The sequence below is a fragment of the Phocoena phocoena genome, chromosome 15 (genome assembly GCF_963924675.1).
Source record: "Phocoena phocoena chromosome 15, mPhoPho1.1, whole genome shotgun sequence".
Classification (NCBI taxonomy): Eukaryota; Metazoa; Chordata; class Mammalia; order Artiodactyla; family Phocoenidae; genus Phocoena; species Phocoena phocoena.
This window is the reverse complement of record NC_089233.1, coordinates 40588701-40613521: the sequence shown is the minus strand read 5'-3', so window position 1 is coordinate 40613521 and position 24821 is coordinate 40588701. Positions and strand designations below refer to the sequence as shown.

General features: G+C 46.7%; 1 protein-coding gene across 1 annotated transcript in view; it reads right to left on the bottom strand.

The window, feature by feature from the left end:
• SLC24A3 (solute carrier family 24 member 3) overlaps positions 1-24821 on the bottom strand; it is a 463454-nt gene that overhangs the window by 46884 nt on the left and 391749 nt on the right. Inside the window, exons 7-8 of the mRNA XM_065892354.1 lie at positions 10500-10574; positions 978-1003 (exon numbers count right to left, since the gene is read on the bottom strand). Coding sequence (XP_065748426.1) covers positions 978-1003; positions 10500-10574 — 101 coding nt within the window. The remainder of the gene's footprint in view (positions 1-977; positions 1004-10499; positions 10575-24821) is intronic.

The following is a 24821-nucleotide window of genomic DNA, read 5'->3' as shown; positions in this document are numbered from 1 at the left end:
AGGACACAGACATGTCGCTCCAGCAAAGGGCTAGCACTCATTTTGCTGAAAACGAAGACTGCTGGGCTCTGTAATTCTTTTTCTAATTAAAGGTATAATTTATTATTATTATTATTTTCATATTCTTTTCCATTATGGTTTACTAAAGGATATCGAATAGAGTTCCCTGTGCTCTACAGCAGGACCTTGCTGTTTGTGCTTCTTTTTCTAGCTCATTCTTAGCTCTAAATAATACCACGAAAGTCGTTTACCTACCACAACTACCTGTTTCTGAGGTGCTCTTTCAGAAGAAGTAGGTGTATTTTCACATCACTCTACTTCCGCAGATCAAATATTTGAAAAATGTAACAAGAATGCATGACACACCCAATTTCTATTTCCATTTCAAACACAGTTGACATGCTCAGAACCCATCTCAAAAAAGGTGATTTGGACATTGACCCAAATGCAAATGTTCCCGTATACTTAATTTGGGCATTTTTTAAAATCTATAAAAAAAAAATCACTGATTTTTCAGAGCTCTAAGATTTTCTTGAATGTTAGGCAGAACTCTAATGGGTTAAAGGTCACTGACATGCCTTCACCTCTGGTTCCTGGGATATACTGAATACATGGCGTTCGGAATATGCTGACGCGGTCTGGACAACTGGAAAAGGTTCATCAAATCTTAACCATGACCTTGCCCATGACTGACTGTGGAAAGGCACAGTTGCCTTACACTGTCTAATCTGGATAAAGACAACAAGATAACACGGTCCCCAAAGGAAGCCCACCAGGCCAGCCCAAGGGAAACGGTCTCTGCTCCGTGAAAGCCGATTTAATTTCTTTGTTGAGATGGACAGAGGGTTCCTGAGAAACGCTAGTTGTTCCAAGCTGCCCCGACATTTCCCTTTCTTTCCTAGACCTGACTTTGTTCTTTACTGTACTGTCTCTACCACATAGCAATGGGAAATTGGAAGGGGAAAAGAGGTACTTACCAGGAAACTTGTTCATCATAAATGAACTGTGAAAAAAAATAAAAAGGAGAGAAGATTAGACAGACACACACACATACACATGCTTTATAACTGCATGTTATCCGCCCTTGTGGCTGGCTGGTGGGAACTGGGGCTGGGGCCGGTTTGGGGTGTGAAGCATCTGTGGGCAAACTCCCCTCTGTGCTGGTTTAGTCTCTGGTCAGTGTTCGTGGAAGGAGGTCTTGTTGGCAGACTCGGGCGGGCATCAGGCCATCCCAGCCTTCCTGCAAGTTCTGTCAGAGGATGGAGTGAGAGGGAAGCATGCCCAACCTCGTTATTTGTAGAATTTCAGATCTGGAAGGGGATGCGGAGCTTGGTGGGTGCTTGCAAACATTAGTCACTTACGGGTCCCCTGGAGGCTGTCTGTATGTCTCTGCACATCGTACAGCACCTTCGAGCTTTTATGAAATCACCTGAGCTTCTATGGAGATTAGCGAGGGTCAGAAGCAGTGCAAAGGGCCAAACAGAGACCCTCCCTGATCAGTTAGGAGCCGAAGAAAACACACGACAGGACTGAGTTTAAGTCCTACTCCACATAGCATCTAAGATCACTTCTCATTTTGGGGGAAAAAGTGGTATAATCCTGGCCCTTTGATTTATACGGGAAACGGAGCTGCAGAGAACATGAGTAATTTCCCTGGGGTCGTCCAATTAGCTGCAGAGTTGGTCCCAGAACCCAGCCCTGGCTCCTAACTTCGTGTTCTTTCCATGACACCCTTATTTGCCCAGATGGTATGGTGCTGAAACCAAATGAATGCCCTTCTATTTCATTCAAGTAGGAAGCTGTTTCTTCCCACACTCACAGGACGTGACTGATTTGAGCGCCATCATCTCTGAGCGACTTTCGTTCAGGGGCCCCCTGGAGACTCTCAGGCAGAAGCATCTGGGTGTAGAGGGTGATTACTGCACCCAGGTGGTAAACTCGGCTAACGACGGGACATCGCTTCAGTCCCCGGCGATGACAGCGACCACCAGTTGTGAGAGACACAGAGAAAACCTCAAAGACCAGCAGGTGCACCTGAAAAGGCGCACAAGAGGACCTCCCTCCAATCGCCCCAAAGGAGCGTAGAGAAGGATGAGGAGAAAGGAGCCACCCTTTTCTCTGTAACTCACTCTTCCCGACAAGACACCGACAAAGACATTGGCTTCATCAGTTTTTGCCGCTTTGTCGTCTGTCATTATCGGATCCAACAGAGTGGCATTTGGATGAAAATGTCAGACCAGAGTGGGAAGAGAAATAAAGAAGTAAAGGGAACCGCCCCACAATCCAGGCTGGATGGTATGGAATTCATTCCCAGGAAGGCATTCCCAGCCGCTGTTACATAATTGCTAGCTTTCAAAAAATCCAAGAAATCATGGAACAGAGGCAGTGATTTAAGTTGGAAAATGTTTTCTATTAATTGAAGTTAATTCAATATCAGTCTTGGGCAGCAGACTGGAACAATCAATCCAGAGCCACTTAAGAGAGCACAAGATACGAGTAAAGAGTTGATTAGATCACCAATTTAATGTTCCTCTCTGGGGAGGGCAGCTAACACTCCGCAGTATGCAAGCAGCTCTGAAGAAGCCTTATTTTGTGCCACCTAACTGACAGGTAAAAAAAAAAAATCAGAATGGGCTTAATTGTACAAAGGATTCCAAAGTGAGAGCAGAATTTACAGAGAACACAATAGCAGAGAAATAATAGTGAGGCATGCCTGGATGCAAACGTGGTGGGGGGAGGGAACCAGAAACTTCCAAAGGACAGAGGCAGCGATGCTGGTCCCTGACCACCTGGAGCCCTGAGGCCTCAGCTACCCTGTGGCCCACGAGTGAACACGGTCTGGGTTTGACCCCACTGCCTCAAGAGGATTGGGTGGAAACACGAGAGCCTCCAAAAAAGAACAGTAACATTGATAAAAGGGACTATAAATCAGGCCTTTGAGAAAACCTGAATGGAAAGAGGCTTGTGTGTGGTGAGGAAAGAGACCTGCCTGCAGAGCCTGGTGGTGCCTGGAGGGGGCCGCCAGCTGACTGTCACCCACCCAGAAGGAAACCCGCACTGTTCACAGACTGTTCCCCTGGGAGACCACATCTCCGGACCACGCCGACAGAGCATGGAACCGGCCTGTCTGAAAACGTACGACGACAAAGATGGTGACTCTCACTTGGTGTTGTTGATGGTTAGAGCGGATTTCTTATTCCTTACAGATTTTATTTCATTTGATTCTCCTAAGATGAGTGTTGCACATCCCTCTGTATTTTCATGCTCACTCGGTGAGTAAAAGAAGACAAAACAACTTCCCCACCCCTGCTGGCTGGGTGACTAGGGTAGAAGAGAACCTGAAATCACACGCCTTGCCCCACCTGAAACAAGAAACTGCGCCTCCAGTTCCAGCCGGTCCCCACTAGGTGGCGCTCACGTCCCGGCCCCGCATCCCAGCGGCCCGGCCCCGGCAGAGATGTTGAGATCAAGTTGGACCAAGTCCCCTTGGCGGCTCCATGAAATCTCCTGGGAGGTGGGCAAGGGCCCCTGGACAGACCGCTTCCTGCAGCGGCCTGCGGCCAGCCCACTGCCATCACGCGGCGGGGTGACGTTCTGGAGGCAGCTCCTGCGCGGTGCTCTGAGATGGGGCCGGGTGGGTCCCTCAGTTACACCACACGCAGTCCCCAGACCTGAGCGCAGCGGTCGGAGGTGCCCCACCCTTTTCCCAAGTGGGATTTTGCAGAGGAGCCTTGGGAAAGCAGCTCTCTGTGCTCTGCTGGTTGTGTTTGGGGCGAGGCCTCTATTGCCCCACCCCCCGCCAGGGCCCGCGTGGGTGCGCTGATCTCTGGGCCCCAGATTTGCTGCATGGCTGGTCAGGGACCTGCTCTCTGACCCATATCTGGTTCCTCCAGAGCAACCCCCGGCTTCACGCTAAGCTTTCCACGTGTTCCGCAGACGAGCTAAATGGGAACTCACAGGAGTGAATCTGAAAAAACGCTCTTTTCCTCCAGGCCTCCGCAAAACGTTTGGGTACCATGGAAACCAGCTTTTCAGTGCTGGTGTCTGCTCTAGAATTCTTCCGAGAGAGACAGGATTCCATTAGGCAGGTGAATCCCTGGATGACCGAGCAACCCAGGGAACTCAAGGTGGAACAGCAAGGAACAGACAGCCGGTAGTCGCAGGCGAGTGGGCAGGAGAGGAGAGGCCAGGCTGGCCCCGCAGCGCAAGACGGCCCTGGGCTGGCTGGTTGTAAGCGGTAACCATGGCGCTGGGCGGCTGCTGTGCTTGTACAGTAATCTCTGGCACCATCAGAATTTTAAGCAGTGAAGGTAAAAGGAGAAAATCAACACCATCATTCTCTTTCAAGAGACTGAAACCTTGAACATCTTCCCCGCGTTGCTGGGAAGGGAAACTGCTCCCCCCGCCACCCCACCCCCTACGGCGTAGATGCCCTCAGATGTGCCTACTCGGCGTCTTGCATTCCTCCGGCTTCAGGGACAGGGGTGCGGGTGGCTTAGCGGAGCCAACGGCGATTCCCTCTGAGGGGAGGAGTCAGATGGAATACATTGGAAAACAGCTGTGAGGCACAGATACGGTTTCCAATTGAAGGGTAAATCGTGATTCTGACATGAGCATCTCCAGCTGGCTGACCTGACGGTGCTGGGGATGCAGGAGGGTAGCTACTAAAGGCAGGGCTTGAGCAGAGCTGGACATCCCATATCAACCTGCAGGGCAGGCCACAGCAGAAGAAACAATGATGAGAGGACCAATTTAGGATACAGGAGATGACGGCTGTTAAAGCAAAAAGTTACGTTCGCTCAGCAGTGCAAAAACACAGGCGAGGAACTAAAATGTCCAAGTTGCTGTCCTCGGGAAAGAGCAAGTCTACTGGAATCCTGTCCAGCCAACCCGATTCCCGGCTCTAGGAGCAAATGCTCGGATGCCCCGGCTCCCTCCCTGACCCCAGCACCACTTAAGAGCAGCCCTGCCTCTTCACTGTGGCAGGGATTAGGGAACAGGGGACCCCCTGGTTTGTTTGAGGAACTTGAATGTTCTCTCACATCCTTCTGTGTGAGAATCTTCTGGCTGCCAGAGTCATTCCCGTTTTGCTGGGGCCCCGAGACGTAATCGTGAACAGAAGGGCCTCAGGGTCTCCACACTGGAGAAGAAGGAAGGGCCCGAGGGGAACGGGCTGTGGAGGACAGTGGGCACCAGAGGACAGTCAGCAGGGTACATGTCAGGCACTTTCCTCTCACAGAAAGGGCGAGATAAGGAGATTTAAGATGGAAAGACTTCCAGGAGAGGGAGGCAGACGTTCAGTCTCCAAATGTAAAGTAAGCGCTTCCTCCGGGCGCCCCTGTGAAGGTGGACTTCGTGGTAGGTGGGGTAAAGCCAGACTGTACGAGGGAAAACCTGAATTCTTTGCTGGGCTGATGCAGCTGTACATCTTATCCTCCTGCTCTGGTTGGCCTGAGAGGTTGCAGCTCGCTCACCTTGAGCAAATCCCTGGATTTCTGGAGCCTTGGTGTTGCCATCTGTAAAATGGGACTCCTATCACAGCTGCTTGCGCAGTGGTGAGTATTGAACTAGGAAATCTCCATCGACCGACCCAACACTGTACTCAGTCCCGTAGGAAGTATGGAGTCTATGACTGTTAAAAGTGCCCGTGAGAATGTAGGTATACTTCCTCTGGAAGGATTTGCTCTCTACAACTGTGCTATCCAAGCTGATAGGCACTAGCCACATGTGGCCTCATACATTGAAATCAATGAAATAAGGTTCAGTTCCTTGGTTGCAATGGTTGCATTTCAAGAGTACAATGGCTAAATGGGAAAAGAATTTGAAAAAGAATAGACACATGTATATGTACAACTGAATCACTTTGCTGTATACCTGAAACTAACACAACATTGTAAATCAACTCTACTCCAATATAAAATAAAAATTTAAAAAAAAGAGCTCAAAGGCTCACGTGCTTGGTGGCCATCATATTGGACAGCGCTGCCTAGGCTGTCTCCGGCAGATGGGTCAGCTGAGTTGTCTCTCTTTATGAGAGTGGGGGGCTGCACTGAGTGAGAGGGCCAGTGTCACCTCGGATGAGCCTTGCTGCTGTGCCGGTGCTCAGGTTGCCCTGAGGGGCCCCGCAACTGCCAATGGCCCACCTGGCCCTTCTCCAGGTGGGCAGCCCCTCCTCCCCCAAGCTGCATTTGTGAGCCTGTCTGTTATTTGGAACCTGTCTCAGAGGCCTCTCCATACCCCCTGGAAGTTTCCCTTCTCTTGGTGCTCAAAATCCCCCATCTTGAAGCAGAGATGAAGGGTAAAAATAAAGTATTCCTTTTAGGGCAGCTGTTAGATTGACGATGTAATGAATCATTTGCATTTATGTAAATTACATGATTATGTAAATTACAGTAACATTTCAATAAAAGAGACTGTCTGTCGGGTCTGCTGGAATCTGGAGAAAGAAGATGGGGAGGCTGGAGCTGCCATAGTCAGGTGGGGGTGGGTCCTTGGTGTGAGAGACAGCAGCAAGAGTGTCCACGAGGGTCTGCAGACTCCCCATCGTGTAGAGGCACACAGGACATGCTCCGAAGGAGCCAAGATGCTCTCAGAACCTAAACAGCGACACTTCTCTTGCAGAAAGAGACCCAAGTCATGGGGCGAGCTTCCTGAGCCATGTCAAGCTTCTCCAGGGCCTGATGCTTCACTGTAGAGAATGTCACCTGGGCTAAAGGGGGATGCCTGATGGGGCGGGGGAAGGGCGCTGAGAGACAGGCGCTGTACGCTTTTGCAATTAGAACTGCTTTAGATGAGAGCATGTTCTTAATTTCTTCCGCTATTTATCTTTATTTTTTCACTCTCTCTTTAAAAAACAGCAACAACAAACAAACTAGAAAATAGCAGAGAGCAAAGGTCAGGTAAATCCCAGATATCGACGTGAACTGAGTCCCTTGTCTCTAAGTTAACCGTTTGAAGCTCTGTTGGTTTCAGAACACCCGTGCTGTGTTTCTGCTTTTTGGCCTGGGCCTCTGCAGCAGCTTCCATGTCAGCTGTTTCAGAATCCAGGTAGTAACGACCCCATCAGCACTCCCTGGACCCGTGGCCCTAAGCCTCCCTGGAGACGTGGTCTTTCCTGCTCTTTGGATCCCCAGCCCTGAGGGACTGTCCTCGGGGCTCCTCCCTGTGGGCAGATGTATTTAGAAGTGGCCTCTGGTCCCATTTAGTCTGGACTTGCCCTCCGGGTGAATTAGCTCTTCATTGCGGCACCTCAGGGGACTGCCTTCTGAACATTTCAGAGCCATAAAAAGGGGGAGAGGGTAAAAAAACCCCTAATAGTTAAAATAAATTATTCAGATAATTATTGGTAATTATTTGTGGGTAGGAGGAGTGTTCTAAGTACAGGACTTTTCAGTGCCCATTGCAGAGTCCGATGGAGAAGCTTTGTGTCATACAGGGAAAACCCGAAGAAAAGTGGTGCTGTTACCATGACATTAGGGAAAACATAGAAAGAGGAGACTAGGAAACCTTGACGGAAAGATATGGCGTGTGGAGCAGCAGCCTGGGGCTGGCGCGTGGAAGAGATCTGTGGACATGGACGAACCTCCTTTGCTAAGCGCTGCTCTTCGGGTATGAGGCTGTTTTGCTCTTCAGGCTGGTTTTAAGTCTCATGTGGAAATGACCCCAAGAATGAACAGCCCTCAGAAATCCAGCCAACCAAGCTGCCAGGATGCTTCCCCTTTCGAGACGAGCCTCGCCTGCAGCAGATGACCATCTGAGGAAATGGTGTCCAACCGTATTTGAGGTTGAGTTTCTCCAAGCACAGTGGGTGCCACTGGCATCAGAATCACGGGGGAAGATCCTGGTTGAAGTGAAGCTTCCTGGGTCCAACCCCAGGATCTACTGAATTAAAATCTCTGGTTTGCATGTTTCCAGGAGACATGCTGAGCGTTTCCTGTGCTGCTGAATTTGGAGGAACACCACTTAAAGTAGAAAGAACCGAGACCAAACCCTGAGGACCCAGACGTTCTCTTTTCCATTACTTCCTAACAGTGGAGAAAGGTAATTTTTCTCAAGATCATAAAAATCTAGCCTTGACGTCAAGTCGGTAAATACACAGTCCAATCTCTAGGTCACAGCAAAGAATCACTTGCTTTTGACTCTGTTGCCATCGGAGGGAACACAGAGCTGCTGGCATCCCGCGAGCAGCTGAGTCAGCTCTGATTCATCCTCAGCAGGTGATTGCTTTGCCCAAAGACCCCGCTCGGGTGAGCGTCGCCCACAGCCTGAGGATGCAAAACCGCTTTGTTTCTTCACACGTTTCTTCTTCTTAGCAACAATTACATTTGTTCTATCTTGAACACGGCCAGATAAATGTGACAGAAGACAGGTTATTTCACACACGGTCCAGGAGGTGTCCACGTGAAAACAGTGAAACTGACACCAGCAGATCTGCCGACAGGCGCGACGGGCGTGGATGCTGCCGGGTCCGTGCTCCCAGGGGGTCTTGTTTTTTTTTTTTTCCTTTGGTATAAATTTATTTACTTATTTATTTCTGCCTGTGTCAGGTCTTCGTTGCTGCGTATGGGCTTTCTCTCTAGTTGCGGCGTGCAGGGGCTACTCTTTGTTGCGGTGCGCGGGCTTCTCACTGCGGTGGCTTCTCTTGTTGCAGAGCACGGGCTCTAGGCGCATGGACTTCAGTAGTTGTGGCACGCGGGCTTCAGTAGTTGTGGCTCTTGGGCTCAGTTGCTCCACGGCATGTGGGATCTTCGACACGGCTCAAACCCGTGTCCCCTGCATTGGCAGGTGGGTTCTTAACCACTGCACCTCCAGGGAAGTCCCTCCCAGGGGGTCTTGGACTGCGTTGTTCTGGCTCATCGCCTTGTCTCTAGGAGGGTGGACACCTCCTTCTGGAATTCAGTAAAATGGAGAACTGCGTTCATTGACACCATGCACTAACACGTCTCTTGAAAAATGTAATTTTCAGAAATCATCCTAAAATACCCTGACAGCAGAAGAGCAGAGTACATGTGAGCTGTATGGGATCAGGCATCACTGGACAAAGATTCTGCAGAGCGTGTTTGAGCAGTCTGGGCTGGGTGAACAGAGGCTTCTAGATCTGGGGGTGATCATACCTCTTCCACAGGTACAAGAACACAGAGCTCATAGGTGTCCTTAAGTCTGCTGACCGGGAATTCAACAGACACACTGTGTTTTCAGTCCAACGTGTACGTCGGAGCACTTCTGCCCTTGGGGGGCTGGTCTCAACCCTCCTGATCGTCAATCGCTCCTGGAATGAGGGTGCTGTGGTTGTAAACCCAAGCTCTTCACGTGGAGCTGCTGTTGACTTAACTAACCCATCTGATTCCTTGGGGAAAGTCTTGTATTAAACATCACTTTTGACTTATTTGTATATAGCTTTATAATTAAATTAATTATTTATAATTAAATAATATACAGGTAAGTGCTTTGTAAACAGGTAAGTAAATCCTTCAGAGGATCTATTTCCGTTCTGTGCGTAAGGAAACTAAGACCTGGAGACACTGATTTCTCCAAGGTCATTAGAGCTAGCGAGAAGGGGACCCGAGTTAGGAGCCAGGTCTCCCGATTCCCATGTGTTGTTCTGACTTGCTGCCCTTCTCCTAGACGGCTCGGCTTGCCAAGCTAAGGGATTTGGGTTTATCCCCACAGGACATGGAGCCGCTGATCATATAAACACAGGACTGGCATTTGCAGGTGTTCTTTGTCGAGACACCGTTTGGACAGCTCTGAGGACTGACCAGGGAGGGGGTGGGCAGCTGTGATTCTACTCGTTACATTAATCTGCAATGAGCTTCATCAGTGCAGGCCAGAGATGCAAAAAGCCTCAAGGAAAACAGGCTACGGGGGACACACTGGGGAGACTTTTACAAAGTGAAAATCCACAGGACACTGACGCCAAATGCGTATGTTGGGAGTTGGGGGGAAGGTCAGTTTAATATCATTCCCAGGCTGGGTAGCTAGGGTAGGAACGGGGGCTGAAATAAAGGAGGAGGGTCCAGTCTTGGGGAAATCATCCCAAGTGTAGAGACACATTGGGTCTGGGGCATGAAGGTGTCTAGTAGAGAGTTGCTTACCCACTGCTAGGGACACAGTGTAGGCGTGTCCGCGTGAAGGCGGTAATGGCAACAGGTACTGTGGGACGGGCAGGGCGTGTCCTGGGAGAGTGCACAGAGTAAGGGGGAGAAGGAAGGTCCACACCCAGGGATGCTGAAGGGAGTTACAGAGGAGCCCATGAGGAAAGTGAGTGCCAAGGGTCGGGGGAATCGTAGGAAAACAGCAGGGGATGCTCATGGAGCTGGGGGACCAGAGCCAGCTCCTGTTCTGAGCACCGGACCATCAGGCTGGGGTTCTGAGTGATCCAAGTAGCCGCCTCCACGCACCTGCTCCACCTGGAGGAGCCACATGTCACCCCAAGCTGAGAAGGATGATTGGGAGATAAGAGGCCAGGGATCCAGGCGAGGTGCCCATCACACACTTACCACGATGAGTGCAACCACGGACAGCGTGTAGTAAATGGAGTCCCTCAGCAGGCACCAGGAGGACAGAGCCACAACCTGGAGGAAAAGGGGAGAGGAGGTGAGAAACAGGACATCGACTGTGCGAGGGAGACAGCCTGGCTCCTGGAGCTGTGGCCAGTGATGACCCAGACACACAATCTAGCATTTGTGTCTCTGTCCCGGAGACCCAGGCCATCTGCCAGTTGATAGGAATTGACTGAAGTCTTCAGGCATCACAGTCTGGGTCTCCTGAAAATCGGATGCCAAGATGGGGTTGAACCTGCAAGGACTTCATTAGGGGGAGATGCCCAGGAGAGGAGACCAGGAGTAGGCCGGGGAACCGGGAGGCTGCCCAGCCATAACTTGGGTCTGACCCCCAGAGGAGAGGGAAAGCTGGGTAGATGGACAATCTGAGGCAGGTTCTGCACAGCCGAGCCAAAGCCCCATGTCTCCCAGGAGCCCGCCAGCCTCAGCATCCCTAACTCCACGTGGACCATAGGAGCTACCCGACCCTGGGTCCTTGTCAACACTCTACCCAGGGCTGGGCAGCTGCCACCCTTCAGAAGAGGCGCGGACAGTTGATTTGTGGTCTCCCCCTCCACTCCCCGCGCCCTCTTCTCTCCTCTCTATTATATGCCAGGCCTTGTGGGCACTTGACCCCTGGCTTAATCAGAATTTTTAAAAGATTGATTTGCGTATTGATCTGGAGAAAACATTATCTTAGCAGTGGGGAGCTGTCCCTTTAAAGATGTGGTGACTCTGCTGAGACCAGTGGACACCTTGCTGGAGGATAAGCAGGCTTGGCCTCCTGTGTGCAGACTTCCTGCAGGAGAAGGAGGCCCCTGGTGCAGAAGGAGGGGCGGGGCCCCGCTGGGCATTGTGGGAGGAGGGGCTGCGGGGAGGGGTGGGGGAGGAGAGAGGGGGAGGGGCCCAGGTTAAGATCCCTGCTCTGGAGGAAGAGTCACTTCTCCTCTGCAAATCCTTCAAAGTCTCTTTTGGAGCAAAAGCTGGTATTTTTCCTCTGCTCCCCAGAGTAGGTCCATTTTTGCAGACTCTCCCAAAGGAGGCTGGGAGAGTCCCAGTGCCCTGTCAGAGTTGCTTCCTGGGCTGTCACTCACAGTCCCTCCCACCTCCCTAGAAAAGTGTCAGCCACCCCAGGGCCACAGGACACTTCTAGCTGCCTTTGCCCTTGGCCTCAAAAGCGGAAAAGGACACAGCAAATGCCACCTCTCAGCTGGGACAGTGACAGGCACACGGTGCACCAAAGACAACAGGAAAAGGGATTCCAGGGACAAGGCCGCCTTTGGCACCTCTCCCCTCCCCTACTGCTGTGAGCGGCTATGAAGAAAGGATCAGGCAAAGTCAAACCAGAGAGGGCTTTCTGGATTCAAATAACATGAAAGATATCACCTAAATAGAACCATAAATGAATAATGAGGCCAGCTTCTTTTCATTAACGCATTCTTCCACTGCTGTAGGGACACTGAGGTATTTTCTGTTGCTAATTTTGCCTTATATGGATGTGTATTTGCAGATCTAAGTTACAGATGACAGGGTTGTCAAGAAGAGAACTTGTGCCACGAGAATCACTTTAGAACAAACTTTACCCTTTTATCATCTCTCCTTGGACCGTATACTCTTAGAACCTGTGACCATCACTTACCGTCTATGGAACAGAACAAATTGGACTAGACTGTTCATTTTCCATCAGGTCATAAAACGTGGTGAATATTTTAAAATTTATTATAGTTAGGCTAATGGACTTAAAACGTGGCAAATATCAATTCTGAATTTTCTTAAAAAATCACTTGGGCTTTTAATTAAAGATGGCAGATTGAACACATACCAGTACCTTTGCTCTTTCTTGTTGCACTATAACAGGGTAACAGCAAAAGGACTGTTTTTTTTTTTTTTTTAACAAGAGATAAACCTGGGAGGAAAGGAGAATAGAAGAGCTGATCTGAGCAACGAAAGTTTGGAGGCTGAAAGCAGAAGAACAATCGGTCATTCAGCAGGCAGTGGGCCAAGCTCTAGAAGTGATGGTAAATGTGGCCTGAAAACAGGATGACCGTGAGACTGTTTAAGAATTCAATCCCAAACCTCCTCCCTCTCTTCAAGCAGACCAGTGACTGCACATCCCTCACCTTATCAGAAACAGGAGACCTGGCATTTAAAGAAGAGAAGTTCCAGAAAAAGGAGGAGAGGAAATAATCAAATAGATAATTAAAGATTCCCAGAAGTTAAGGATGTGCATTTTCCAGCACAAAGGACAAAATGATGCATACCAATGCACGTCATTGTGAATTTTCAAAAGGCCAGGACCAAAAAAATGGTCCTAGAAACTACCAAAGAGAGAAAAACAGGAATATATACAAAGGATCAAAACCAGAATGACATTTTATTTCTCAACCAAAGCACTGGAAGCTAGAAGACAATGGAGGAACGCCTTCAAGATTAGAAAGGAAAATGATTTCAACCTGGAATTCTACACTCAACCAAACTGTCATTAAGGGTGAGAGAAGACTAAAAATAAAAGTTTAATTATCTCAGAAAAAATGTAATTCCTACGTATCTTTTCCCAGAAAGCTACTGGAGGATGTGCTCCACTAAAATCAGGGAGTAAAACAATTGTTACAGAGAATTATGTTACAATAAACCATTAAACCAAACAATAAAAATCTATCGTAATAAGTGAAGAAGATTTCCAAGATGGTGATGAAGGAAGATTCCAAAATGATGGTAAAAGGAGAATCCAAGATGAAATTTTTGCAGCAGGTCAGAAGACTCAGACGAAATGATGCCAGAAGGACAAAACTGATGGAAAATCTTATGATTTTGAACCCACGGAAAAGAGACTGGAGATCTCTGGGAACAGAGCATAGATACCTCAGCAAACAAACAACAACAAAAAAAAGACAGTTCTAAACCATGGGGAAAACAGAGTTGTGCAGGAAAGGAAGATGAATCATTACCCATTATTGGCTCAGCTATAAACAGTGGTCACATAGTCATAATAAACACAGCATAAACTACTGTCTAAGCAAATTTATGGTGTAATTGTTTGGGGAGGACAGAGGGCTGGGCAACCGGGGTGGGCAGGGCTGAAAGAGACCTTAACCTTCCTCTTCCACACTACTGTGAAGCCATGGAGCATTCTGGAAACTGAAAAGTCAAGTAACTGCCATAGAAGCACGTTATTTGCAGACACTGAGCAAGTGTCAGGAACAACCAAACTAGTGGAAAGCAGCTGCTTCTGAAGGGTGGGACGGGAAGGTGGCTGTCTTTCATAAGCCTTCTGGAAGTGGTTGCCTCTTTAAGCTCTGTGCATATAACTTTAATGAAAAGAAAAACTAAAATAAGAAAGTATAATACAAGTTATCCACTTAGATTTACTCCTGCAAGAAATGCACCTCACGTTGAGCCTAGATGTCAAATCTGCATGGATAGTGATCTACTTTTATCTCTTTATAAATAGAATAGTTTTCAATGTATAGACTATCTCCAAATTTCAGCTCCAGATTCAGAGCCTACATTTACCAAAACCAATTTTTAAAAAATTTATTTATTTAAAAAATTTTAAATTGAGGTATAGTTGATTTACAATGTTTCAGGTGTACAGCAAAGTCATTCAGGTATATATATATATATATATATATATATATATATATATATATATATATACACACACACACGTATATATTCTTTTTCAGATTCTTTTTCATTACAGGTTATTACAAGGTATTGAATATAGTTCCCTGTGCTATAAGCAGGTCCTTGTTGTTTATTTTATATATAGTAGTGTGTATCTGTTAATCCCAAATTCCTAACTCATCTCTCCCCTCACTTTCCCCTTTGGTAACCATAAGTTTGTTTTCTATGTCTGTGAGTCTATTTATGCAAAACCAATTTTTTCTATAGAAGCAATGAACTGGAGGACAAACAAGGAGGCAAATTAGGGAATAATTTTTCTCCACACTCTAGAAGGAATTAAAGCATCATTGGTTCTGCAATATCTATAGTGAAAGCTGTGACCATGACCTCATGTCCACCTCTACCTTCCCTTTCTGTGACCACTACTCACCACAGTAGGGAAGATTTACCTGACACTTCCTGCAAACAAGAGGACTGGAAGGGTTATTTCATTCAATCCTACAGCAACCCCAAAACGTGGGCAGTGTCACCCTCATTGGCCAGCAATCTGGACCTGACCAAGGTGAAGCCTTGACCACGGTCGTACAACTACCAGTGGGGTGGGGGCTTGGATCTGAACCCAGAAGCCTGGGCCTCACGGCCCTGACCCGACACTCTATGCTACAATGCGTAAACAGAGGCAGGGTAAAAGCAGATACCCATTTGTGACACCTCCCATGGAGATACTTTTTTCTCCATGACATTAAGCCATTAGGCAGGTGTGTTAGAGATGGTAGCCAAAGGAGGGAAGAGTTGGAGGTGAGAGACCAAAAAGCAGCTACCACAGCTCCATTTAAAAATATACTGCTCTAAAGAGACTCAGGGCAAGTTATCAAGGCAGAAGGAGTGACCACAGTGACAATAGACAGGGATACAGATAGGGTATGGACATATTCCAGGAGGGAGAGAGTCAGTTAGAAAACTGGGAAACTACTCCATTTAGCTAGTGTTTTTTTTTTTTTTTTTTTTTTTGTAAAAAACACCAATACAGTTCATTGTTTGCTGATGGAATATTTTACTTTTCCACAGATGTGGATACACTGATGCTTGGTTCTAAGCCACTCTCTTTGCTCCTTGGTGAAGGGGCTTTTATCTCGAGAAGAGGCCAGCAACCATCTGACTCATTCGTTGGCAGGGAGGGATCTGTCAGCACCCCTGCATCAACATGGGAGGGAGGCTCTTTGGCATCTGTTGGCAGGCGTCACCCAACCCAGAGCGGGGGAGATGGTGATGAGAAGACAATGCTTCCTGAGCACTTTGCAAAGTGAACAGGGGTCCTGGGAGAGAACCAACAGTGAGTAACGCTGCCCTTGACCTCATTAATCAATAATACAGATGGCACAGATTATGAGAGGCCATCCACTGGCAGACTCCTCCATAAATTAAAGCCAGAGGCTCTGTTTTCCCCTATAGCTCTAGGAATCCCTCCCAGCTGGAATTTCATCTTATTTCTTTTCTATTTCTGGAGTGCATTTCACTCTTTCTCTATTGAATATATGCAGCTTCAGTTTCCTTCTTATAATTTCATGTAGCTTCAGAGTGGCATGAGGTGAAAAGAAAAAAAAAAAAAAATCCACACTTCCAAAACAGGAAAATACCTTCTCCTTTATTCAAATGTTGAGTGATAATCTGGAATTCTCACTCCTTCCAGGAGGTTAAAATTAATTATTCATGATAAAACGATATATTTTCTGTATATGGATTTGTATTGCAAATCTATACACAGCTATTGATATATATGGTAATATACACACATACATATGAACAGATAGCATATATAATAGGATTTAATATTTATGATTTTTCTTGATGGAGAATGGAATTTGACATTGCAGACACATTTTAAAAGGAACAAATACCCTCAACCTGTGAGCACTTTGCCTTTTTAAAAAGCCATTGTAGCAGTCAGAACACCATAATGGTTACATGACATAAAACATAAAACTGCTATCGTTTCAGAGAAATGTTATTTCACACAAATTTCATGGAAAAGGGATCTGAAAATCATAACATGAGTTTTGTTCCAAGCTTTTGAGCTGACACAGTTCCTACAGCCAATTCTTATCTCAGGAAAGACAGCCATGCGATGTGGAGCAGGGATGGGGGCTCTGGGGTGTCCCCCACATGGTATGAGGGTGACCGGTGGTGCTAGGGGTCAGAGCAGGTGAGGGAGAGGTCTTGGTGCTACCGTCTGTTCCTTATTCAAGTACACTTTCAAAACACTTCGATCCTGGGAAAAGTCACCAAATACAAATGGCTCCTGCTTTCTGGGAATTTACAGCCGAGAACGGACAGTAATAGGTCGTGATAATTGGGATTGACTTATATACACTATATGTATAAAATTGATAACTAATAAGAACCTGCTGTATAAAAAAATAAATAAAATAAAAAAAATAGGTTGTGTAAAAGACAATAATAAGCTTTCGCAAAATACAGTGAATGTCCTCTTATTAATCTTTGCAAACAGGAAGAGGAAATGGAGTCATATTTTAATTTTTATTTTTTCTAAGAAAACCCATTCTGAGCTCTAGCTTTACTTAAGGAAGACAAATGACAAGTAAACAAGCTGCTACTGGAGATACATTTAAATAAAAACAAGGCCACATCAGGACAGTGCAGGCACACAGTAGTCTCCCGAACGCTCTTCACTGATCAAGCTGAACAATAACCACAGATGCTCTAACGACCTGAAGTGCCTGGGATGCAGCAGTGCCTTCTCAATATTCAAAACATCAGGTGCAGGAGTTTTCACGTTGGATGTAAGTGTTGCCTGCTAGGCCTTCAAAACTTGGTAGCTCAGACTGTTCTCGCACACATGAGAATTAAGGGGGGTCAGTTCCGTCTTAGGGGAGGACTGCACCAGCTGTGCTCCTGGAGCCCATTGCCTAGTCACCTAGGACCAGGTGCGGGGTCTGCACTCACTGCCAGGCATTGCTGTGCCAACCCTAGGGACCAGCACTAGGTACAAGTTTGCTGAATAAAAGTAAGGCATTTAGGGCAATTTCATGTAAGCAGACGTGTTAGCTTGGATTTACCCAGAAGCAGAGCCTGAGGCAAGGATTCGAATGCATATGGTTTATTTGAGAGGTGATTCTAGGAAACACTGTTGGGGGAAGTGAGGTAGGTAATGAAAAGGTAATAAGCAAGTCACAGCAGCAGGAGACTGGGGCACGATCCCGGTGGGGTGCTCTGGGGGACCTTGGAGAACATGCCTCTCTCCTGTCTCATCCAAGGGGAGAGGGAGTTGGGGTATTTATCCACCTACTCCCACAAGTCATTGCTTCAGGGCTGCACCTGGATTATTGATTCCCTGGCCAAGGAGGGCCCTCAGACAGAGAAACACAGGTTCTGGCAGGGGGAAGTCAGGCCAGTGGGAACTGAAACGGTAAGGGTGAGGGTCATGGGTGGGGTACCAGCAGTGTCTGCTTTAACCCTAAACATGGATTTACATAATAATCCAATAATCAGAGTAAGCATTCCTACACACAGACACACAGACACACACACACACACACAGACACACACACACACAGACACACACAGAGTTTTGTAAGCCTAAAAATACAACTCGTATATATACCACATCTTTAGCCATTCATCTGCCGGTGGACACTTAGGTTGCTTCCATGTCTTGGCTATTGTAAATAGTGCTGCAGTGAACACTGGGGTGCATGTATCTTTTCAAATTATAGTTTTCTCCAGATATATGCCCAGGAGTGGTATTACTCAGCCATAAAAAAAGAATGAAATAATGCCATTTGCAGCAACATGGATGGACCTAGAGATTATCATACAAAGTGAAGTAAGTTAGACAGAGAAAGACAAACATCATATGATATTGCTCATATGTGGAATCTAAAAAGATGATACAAATGAACTTACTTATAAAACAGAAACAAAAAAAAAAAAAAAGAAAAAAAAACCCCAGAAACAGACCCACAGACATAGAAAACAAACTTATGGTTACCAAAGGGGAAAGCAGGGGAGGGATAAATTAGGAGTTTGGGATTAACATACACACACTACTATATATAAAATAGCATATATATACTATACAACCTACTGTATAGCACAGGGAACTATACTCAATATTTTGTAATAACCTACAAAGGAAAAGAATCTGAAAAAGAATAAATATATACATATGTACAACTGAATCACTTTGCTGTACACCTGAAACTAACACAACATTGCAAATCAACTAAACTTAAGTAAAAAAAAAAAAAAAATCCCATTTACATAAGGTTCTAAAGCAGAGCATATGGACTGTGCTGTTTTAAGTCTGGAACAGTGTTCCCCTGGGGCCGGGGGTAGAGTCTGAAAGGGCACGAGGGGCTCCTGGAGGCCAGGACTGTTCTCTTTCTTGACCAGGTCCTGGTGACTGGGGTGTGCTCAGTTGTGAAGTCATTTAGCTGTACTTATGATGTACTTCTGTGTACTGCTGTGCACTTTTCTGAATCTACGTGGTACTTCAATAAAAATCTTATTCAAACAAAACAAAAACGCAATTACAAGGTTAGTTGTTGACGTGAATTTTACGTATTTATTTGAACAGTAACTACTCCGTCACACCTGCAGTTGGCTTATTAGTAGAGTTGCCAGAAAAAATACGGGACACCCAGTTGAATTTGAATTTCAAGTAAACGATAACTAACTTAAAAGTATGATCTCAAGTATCACCTGGAAGAATATACTGAAAATATATTTGTTGCTTATCTGAAAACTGAAATTTAACTGGATGCCCTATGTTACGTGAAATCTGGTAACCCTACGTATTAGATTTTGGGCATTGGTTAAGGTAACTATTTTGACTTTCTTTGGATAAGCACAAAATTGGAAGTTTAGTGATTTTGGAATAAATATTCTTAGGATGAGGGGAAAGCTGAACCTTTTCTACGTTGCCTACTTATGCTGGATATTGACGGCTGTTTTATTCCAGCCATTTGGCTTGCTCAGAGTTTTTTTTTTCCCCCCCTTTGTTTCTTGTTAATTGTAGTAATTGCCCACATGTTCATTACAATTTTGGGGGAGATTTCTACCACACCGAGACTTTTGCCTTCTCTTGAGAAAAGCCTGAAGACCTGGCAACAGGGGGTTATTCTCGTGCCACCGTGGAGCTGTCAGGGGAGCCCTTTTTAGGTGGATGTGCATCCTTCAGCCCTCACTGACCCCTCCCCTTCCCTCTATGTTCCTCAGCTGCAAAGGCAAGAGTCAACCACCATGTACTCCTTCCTTTCTGCTACTAATGTTCTCAGACCTGACCCCTTCACTCATTTATTCTGTATACCTGGGCGCTGCCAGGACAGGCATTTGTGATCCCTAATCTAGAAGAATTATTCTAATTAGCCTTGACAATGCTGAACACACCAGCGGCCACTTCTTTATAACCAACGCTACATTCTGTGCTACGTGTTCCTTTGCACTCACTGGACCCCTTTTCAGAACTGTGTATTAAAAGGCAAAAAAATAACAAAGAACTATAAAGAAACCGATTCACTGAAATCCAGTTATCAAAACATTGAGAACTCAAGATATCGTAATACATGCCTCTCTATTAACAAGAGCCAGTAAACTTCCTTATTGTAAGAAATCAGTTGTTTAAGTGTAGTGATCAGTGGGAAGGGGCTGGAGTACCTGCAGTAACTGTAACATAGCATGAAAACAGCTTATGTGTCTATTGGAGACAAAATCCCAGCTCACGTTACCATGGCTTATTCCTCATGAATAATGAAGTGAAATGTTAAATAGAAGTGGTTAGCAAAAAGAAAGATGTATTTTTTCTCATCAAGTTCACAGGCCCCTTAATCTAGTTTTTGGCAACAGAAGCCCTGAGGCTCTGCCCTTTCTCAGTCCCTGGCTTTTCGACATTTAATTACTTGTCCCTCCACCAGAAGGGGGACGGGAGGTAAGGTGGTTCTCTGTCCATCCTGGCTGTGCCGATGAGAACTTAGGGGGAGAGGTTGAAGCTAACAGCAAAAACACTGTTTGGGGCTGTCTGTGGATTTCCATTATGTGTGCTTTCTGTTTCATCCGTTATCACAGAGAGAAACTTGTTTACATTTACAGTTTTCCTGGAAGAATTAACGTGGCTCCTACAACATGCAATCTCTTATCTCAGCCCGGTAAGTGCCAAATGGAAGTCATTCCGCTGAGGACTGAGGAGATGCTCCCTCCACGGCTTAGTGCCATCTCCGCTAGTTACCCAAGTGTGGTCGGGACAGCCTGTTAGGACTGCAGCTCTCAGGCCCCACTCTAGACCCGCTGCCCCCGAATCTGCCTCTTAACAAGACCGCCGGGGGACCCACATGTGCGTTACGGTGTGCGAAGCGCTGGCTTAGGGGTGTAGAATTTTGGAGTCTGAGTCACACCTGTGACCTTGCAGTATAAACAGCAAGAGACTGGGGCCTGCAGCCCTCACCCTGGGGTGGGAGGTCTGGACAGGATGCAGTGGGCATGGGTCACCACTTAGGGTCTTTGCGCTAGAGAGCAACTGGGTGTGTCTGAGTTGCAGGTGCAAACTAGAAACACCGCTTGCGTGGGGTTTCCTACTTCATCAATTTCGAGCACCAACCAGGCTTAAGATGCTGGGGGAAACCACCCTTTGGTACAAACCAGGCCAGAAAATTCCTGCTCCCTCCCAAGCTCTCGTACTCGACCTGTTGAAAAGACAATATAAAGAAATCCAAATCAGTGGTGCTGAATTTATTTTGAACTTTATACCATTTGGGTTAGTAGCCAGATACACAGAGGAGGCAAATATGTCCTCATTTTATCAATTATGAAGCCTAAAAGGACAATGTCAGGCTTGAGGGATCGTTTCACTGTCCCGATCTGTAACACAGTCTTGTGGGACTAGGGTCTCCAAAATGGGGTGGGGCTTCTCTGCCTTTGAAGTGCTGATAGAAAAGGAAGCTAATACATATCATGTGAGTTCAGAAATCAGACAGCTAAGACTGTGTATTTGAGTTGAAGCTTCTGGAAGTAAGAACCTGGCTAAAAGTACATTATTACATTAGCATTTGGTGTTTACATTACCACGATGTTTTCCAGGCTGTCAGAAAACCGGTAATGTAAGCATAAGGGGAAGATGCTCCTTTTCCTTCTCGTCTCTCTGGAAATTAAAATGCTGGAGGCAAAGGGGGATGGAAAGACAGAGACAGCTACTTTCCAGTCCACAGGCTTGGATATGGATTTGGAAGGGTCCGTTTCATACCTGGAAGGATCCACGTTTCTCTGGCTTCATCAAGTTACAGAGGACAGGAAATGTGGATCGTGTACTTTAAAACAAAGCTTTCTACCTACTGTTTGACGAGGGTTGGAGTTTGCGTCATATCAGGAGCTCATCTGACCAATTCTGTGTCCAAAGGAAATGTGGGTGGCCGCCACTGTGGGAGCGCCAGGTTGGAAAGGAAAGGAAGCACTTGTCGCCTCTCAGGTGCGGACTCGGTCACACTCTGATCTCGGGGGTGTGCAGTGATATTTTCATACCAAGAAATACTGGTTGCTGCGTCTGTGTGGCTCATCTGGCGCCAGTAGATCCATCAGGCAATTTATTTTAGGTACTTTCTGTGACTCAGGGTAGGGAGAACAGGACGCCCATGAATCAATTCCGCAGCCACGGAAAACTGAACACAAGAACGTTTCTTTAATGGATGCTTGGAAGATAACTTCCCCCTGCATTAAAGATCTTGAGAATTAAAATACGGTAACATCAAAACACATCTAGACCTGATCTGCCTTAAGCAGTGAAGCAGAGGCTCAGGCAGCCAGTAAAACCTGCCAGCTGACAAAAGCCCCTTCCCCAAAGAGCGGACTAGTTTTTAGCCAAAATAACGGGGAGACGTTATCTAAGTATTTATGTTAATTTCACTTTGCAAATGACCGTGTAAATGGAGAGCAGTGAGTGCCTTAGCTGTTCCCAGGATCAGAAGTGCAATCAAGTGCGGTGTGGAAAGTAAAGCAGTAAGGATACGGTGCTTGTCCTGTCTGGAGGAAGCGGAGACATGAGGTGGGCTGGGGTGGGCGTGGGACCTCGCCCCTCTATCTGTGCCTCCTCTCCGTCCCCTGACTCTTCCCAATGCACGGCCTGCAGGCCTGAGCTTCTCCCCAGCCTCGCCCTTCACGTGCTGTGAGCAGAAGCTCGGCCTGTGCTCATCCTCACGTCACGTCTCCACCTGGAATGACCACTGTTACCCACACCAGCCCCTCAGCAGTGTGCAAGGATCCATGCAAAAGTGTCTGAGAAGATCCTAAGATTCCGGGGTGAGTGGAAGGTCGTCCATGGAGGCATTAGGAACAAAGAGTGGCTTTACCTGGAGCGCCCTGTCTCGTTCCCAGGAAAGAAAAAGCCTCTCTGAACCATTTGGGGCTTTCAGGGACCCGGTATTGGGCTGTTTCCCAGGATGTCATGGCCCACGATGGAGCCCCTTCCTTAACAGCCAACATTTACAAGTTGGTTCTTATGTGCCAAATGCTGCACCAAGCACTTTACCCGCCTTTTTCCTTCCAATCTTTTAATATTGACATTTTACAGATGAGTCAACCAAGGCTAAGAAAGGTTCCATAATCTGCCCAGGGGTCAGAGTTTGAAAGTGATTGAGCCACACCTTGAACCAGGTCTGAATACCTACGGAACCCACACAGTCACCCCTTTGCCAGGGATTATTCAACTTAGCTGATCATAAGAATGACCTGGGTCTGTTTGATAATAGATTCCTGGGCCCACCCCAGGCTTTTTGAATCAGACTCTCAACTGTGGCTGCACACTGGAATCACCTGGAAGCTTTAGGAAACACTCATGCCTGGGTCCCACCCCCGGAGATGCTGAGTTAGCTGAGCCAGGCTCTGGCTGGGCCACTGGGATTTTTCAAAGCTTCCCAGGTGATTCCTAACATCCAGCAGGGGTTGAGACCACTGCCCCATCCTGCTACCACCTGTTAGGCTGAAGGGTGTCTGGATAATCAGAAATGAGAAACTACCAGGCATCCCCTGTCCCACACAGCGCAAAAGGAAACCCCACCTATGCGTATGAGATTTTGAGAAGTAACAATAGATTTTACCTATTCCTTATGAATATTTCAGAGCCCACACACTAGCAGTTTTGCCATCCATCAGTCTGCTTATAAAGTAGATCTGTTTTAATATCTCTTTTAGATTTAGAATAAAAATTTACTTTGAGGGCTTCCCTGGTGGCGCAGTGGTTGAGAGTCCGCCTTCCGATGCAGGGGACGCGGGTTCGTGCCCCGGTCCGGGAAGATCCCACAGGCCGCGGAGCGGCTGGGCCCGTGAGCCATGGCCGCTGAGCCTGCGTGTCCGGAGCCTGTGCTCCGCAACGGGAGGGGCCACAAGAGTGAGAGGCCCGCGTACCGCAAAAAAAAAAAAAAAAAAAAAAAAAAAAATTACTTTGAGAGTCACATCAGGATAAAAGAAGAAGTGTGGAATTGCTGGGTGTCACTTTTAGCTGGAAAGACTCAAAGGCGGGGGGCTGGAATCATCGGAAGTTTTGTTCACTGGCGGGGCTGGTGGCTGATGTTGGCTGTCAACTGGGTTCCCAGCTAGGGCTACTGGCCTAACCTACCAATGGTCTCTCCCGGTGGCTGGGGCTTCCTCACAATGTGGCAGCCTCGGGGCAGTTAGACCACTTAAATGAGGGCTCTGGGCTCCAAATGTAAGTGTTCCAAGAGAACAGGCAGAAGCTGCATAGCCTTTTATGAGCTGGTCTCAAAGGTCATATAGCTTCACTTTTTACTAAGTCACAAGACTGATAAAGTCTAATCATTTTCTGGAGCCTTAAAGTTGGATAGAAGTATTAGCAAGAAAGTTTTAATATAGTTCCCTTCAAATGAAACAAATACTTAATAAAATGTTTATTTAAAAAATTTTTTTTCTGATATGGACCATTTTTAAAGTCTTTATTGAATTTGTTACAATATTGCTTCTGTTTCACGTTTCTTTTTGGTTTTTTGGCCCCAAGGCATGTGGGATCTTAGCTCTCTGACCAGGGATCAAACCCACACCCCCTACAGTGGAAGGCAGTCTTAACCGCTGGACCACCAGGGAAGTCCCAAAATGTTTAAATCAAATTTCCTGAGGGTGCATTTGGTTGCCTAAGTCTTGCACATGTATACAAATTACTTCCAATCTTGGGAGACAGAAGGGTCATACACTGTTTTCATCAACTTCTTCCTATTCCTATCTGATTTGCAATTAACAATCCACTGAAATTTGTAGGTCTTGTGTAAGATAAACTTTCAAATATAAAAGTGATGATTATGGTTTAAGAAAATCAAGCAGTACAAGTGACTGTGCGTGAAAATAAAATCTTCTGCCTGCCCTTGCCCTTCACCCCCGTCTCACTCCCCAGAGGTAACCATTCTAAACATTTCTGCATTGGGTTATTTTAGGTGTCACAAAACTAATACCAACTAATTTGCTTCTACCTCTATATATTGGTTTCTATTGACTCTCATAATGAAACACGAGAAAAGCAGTAGGGCAGATGGTGAAGACCAGGACCCCTGGCCAGAGTCTCTGAGCTCAAATACCAGCCCCCACACTCCCAGGCATACGACTGTGGGCAAGCTATTATGTCTGTGCCTCAGCTTTACCATC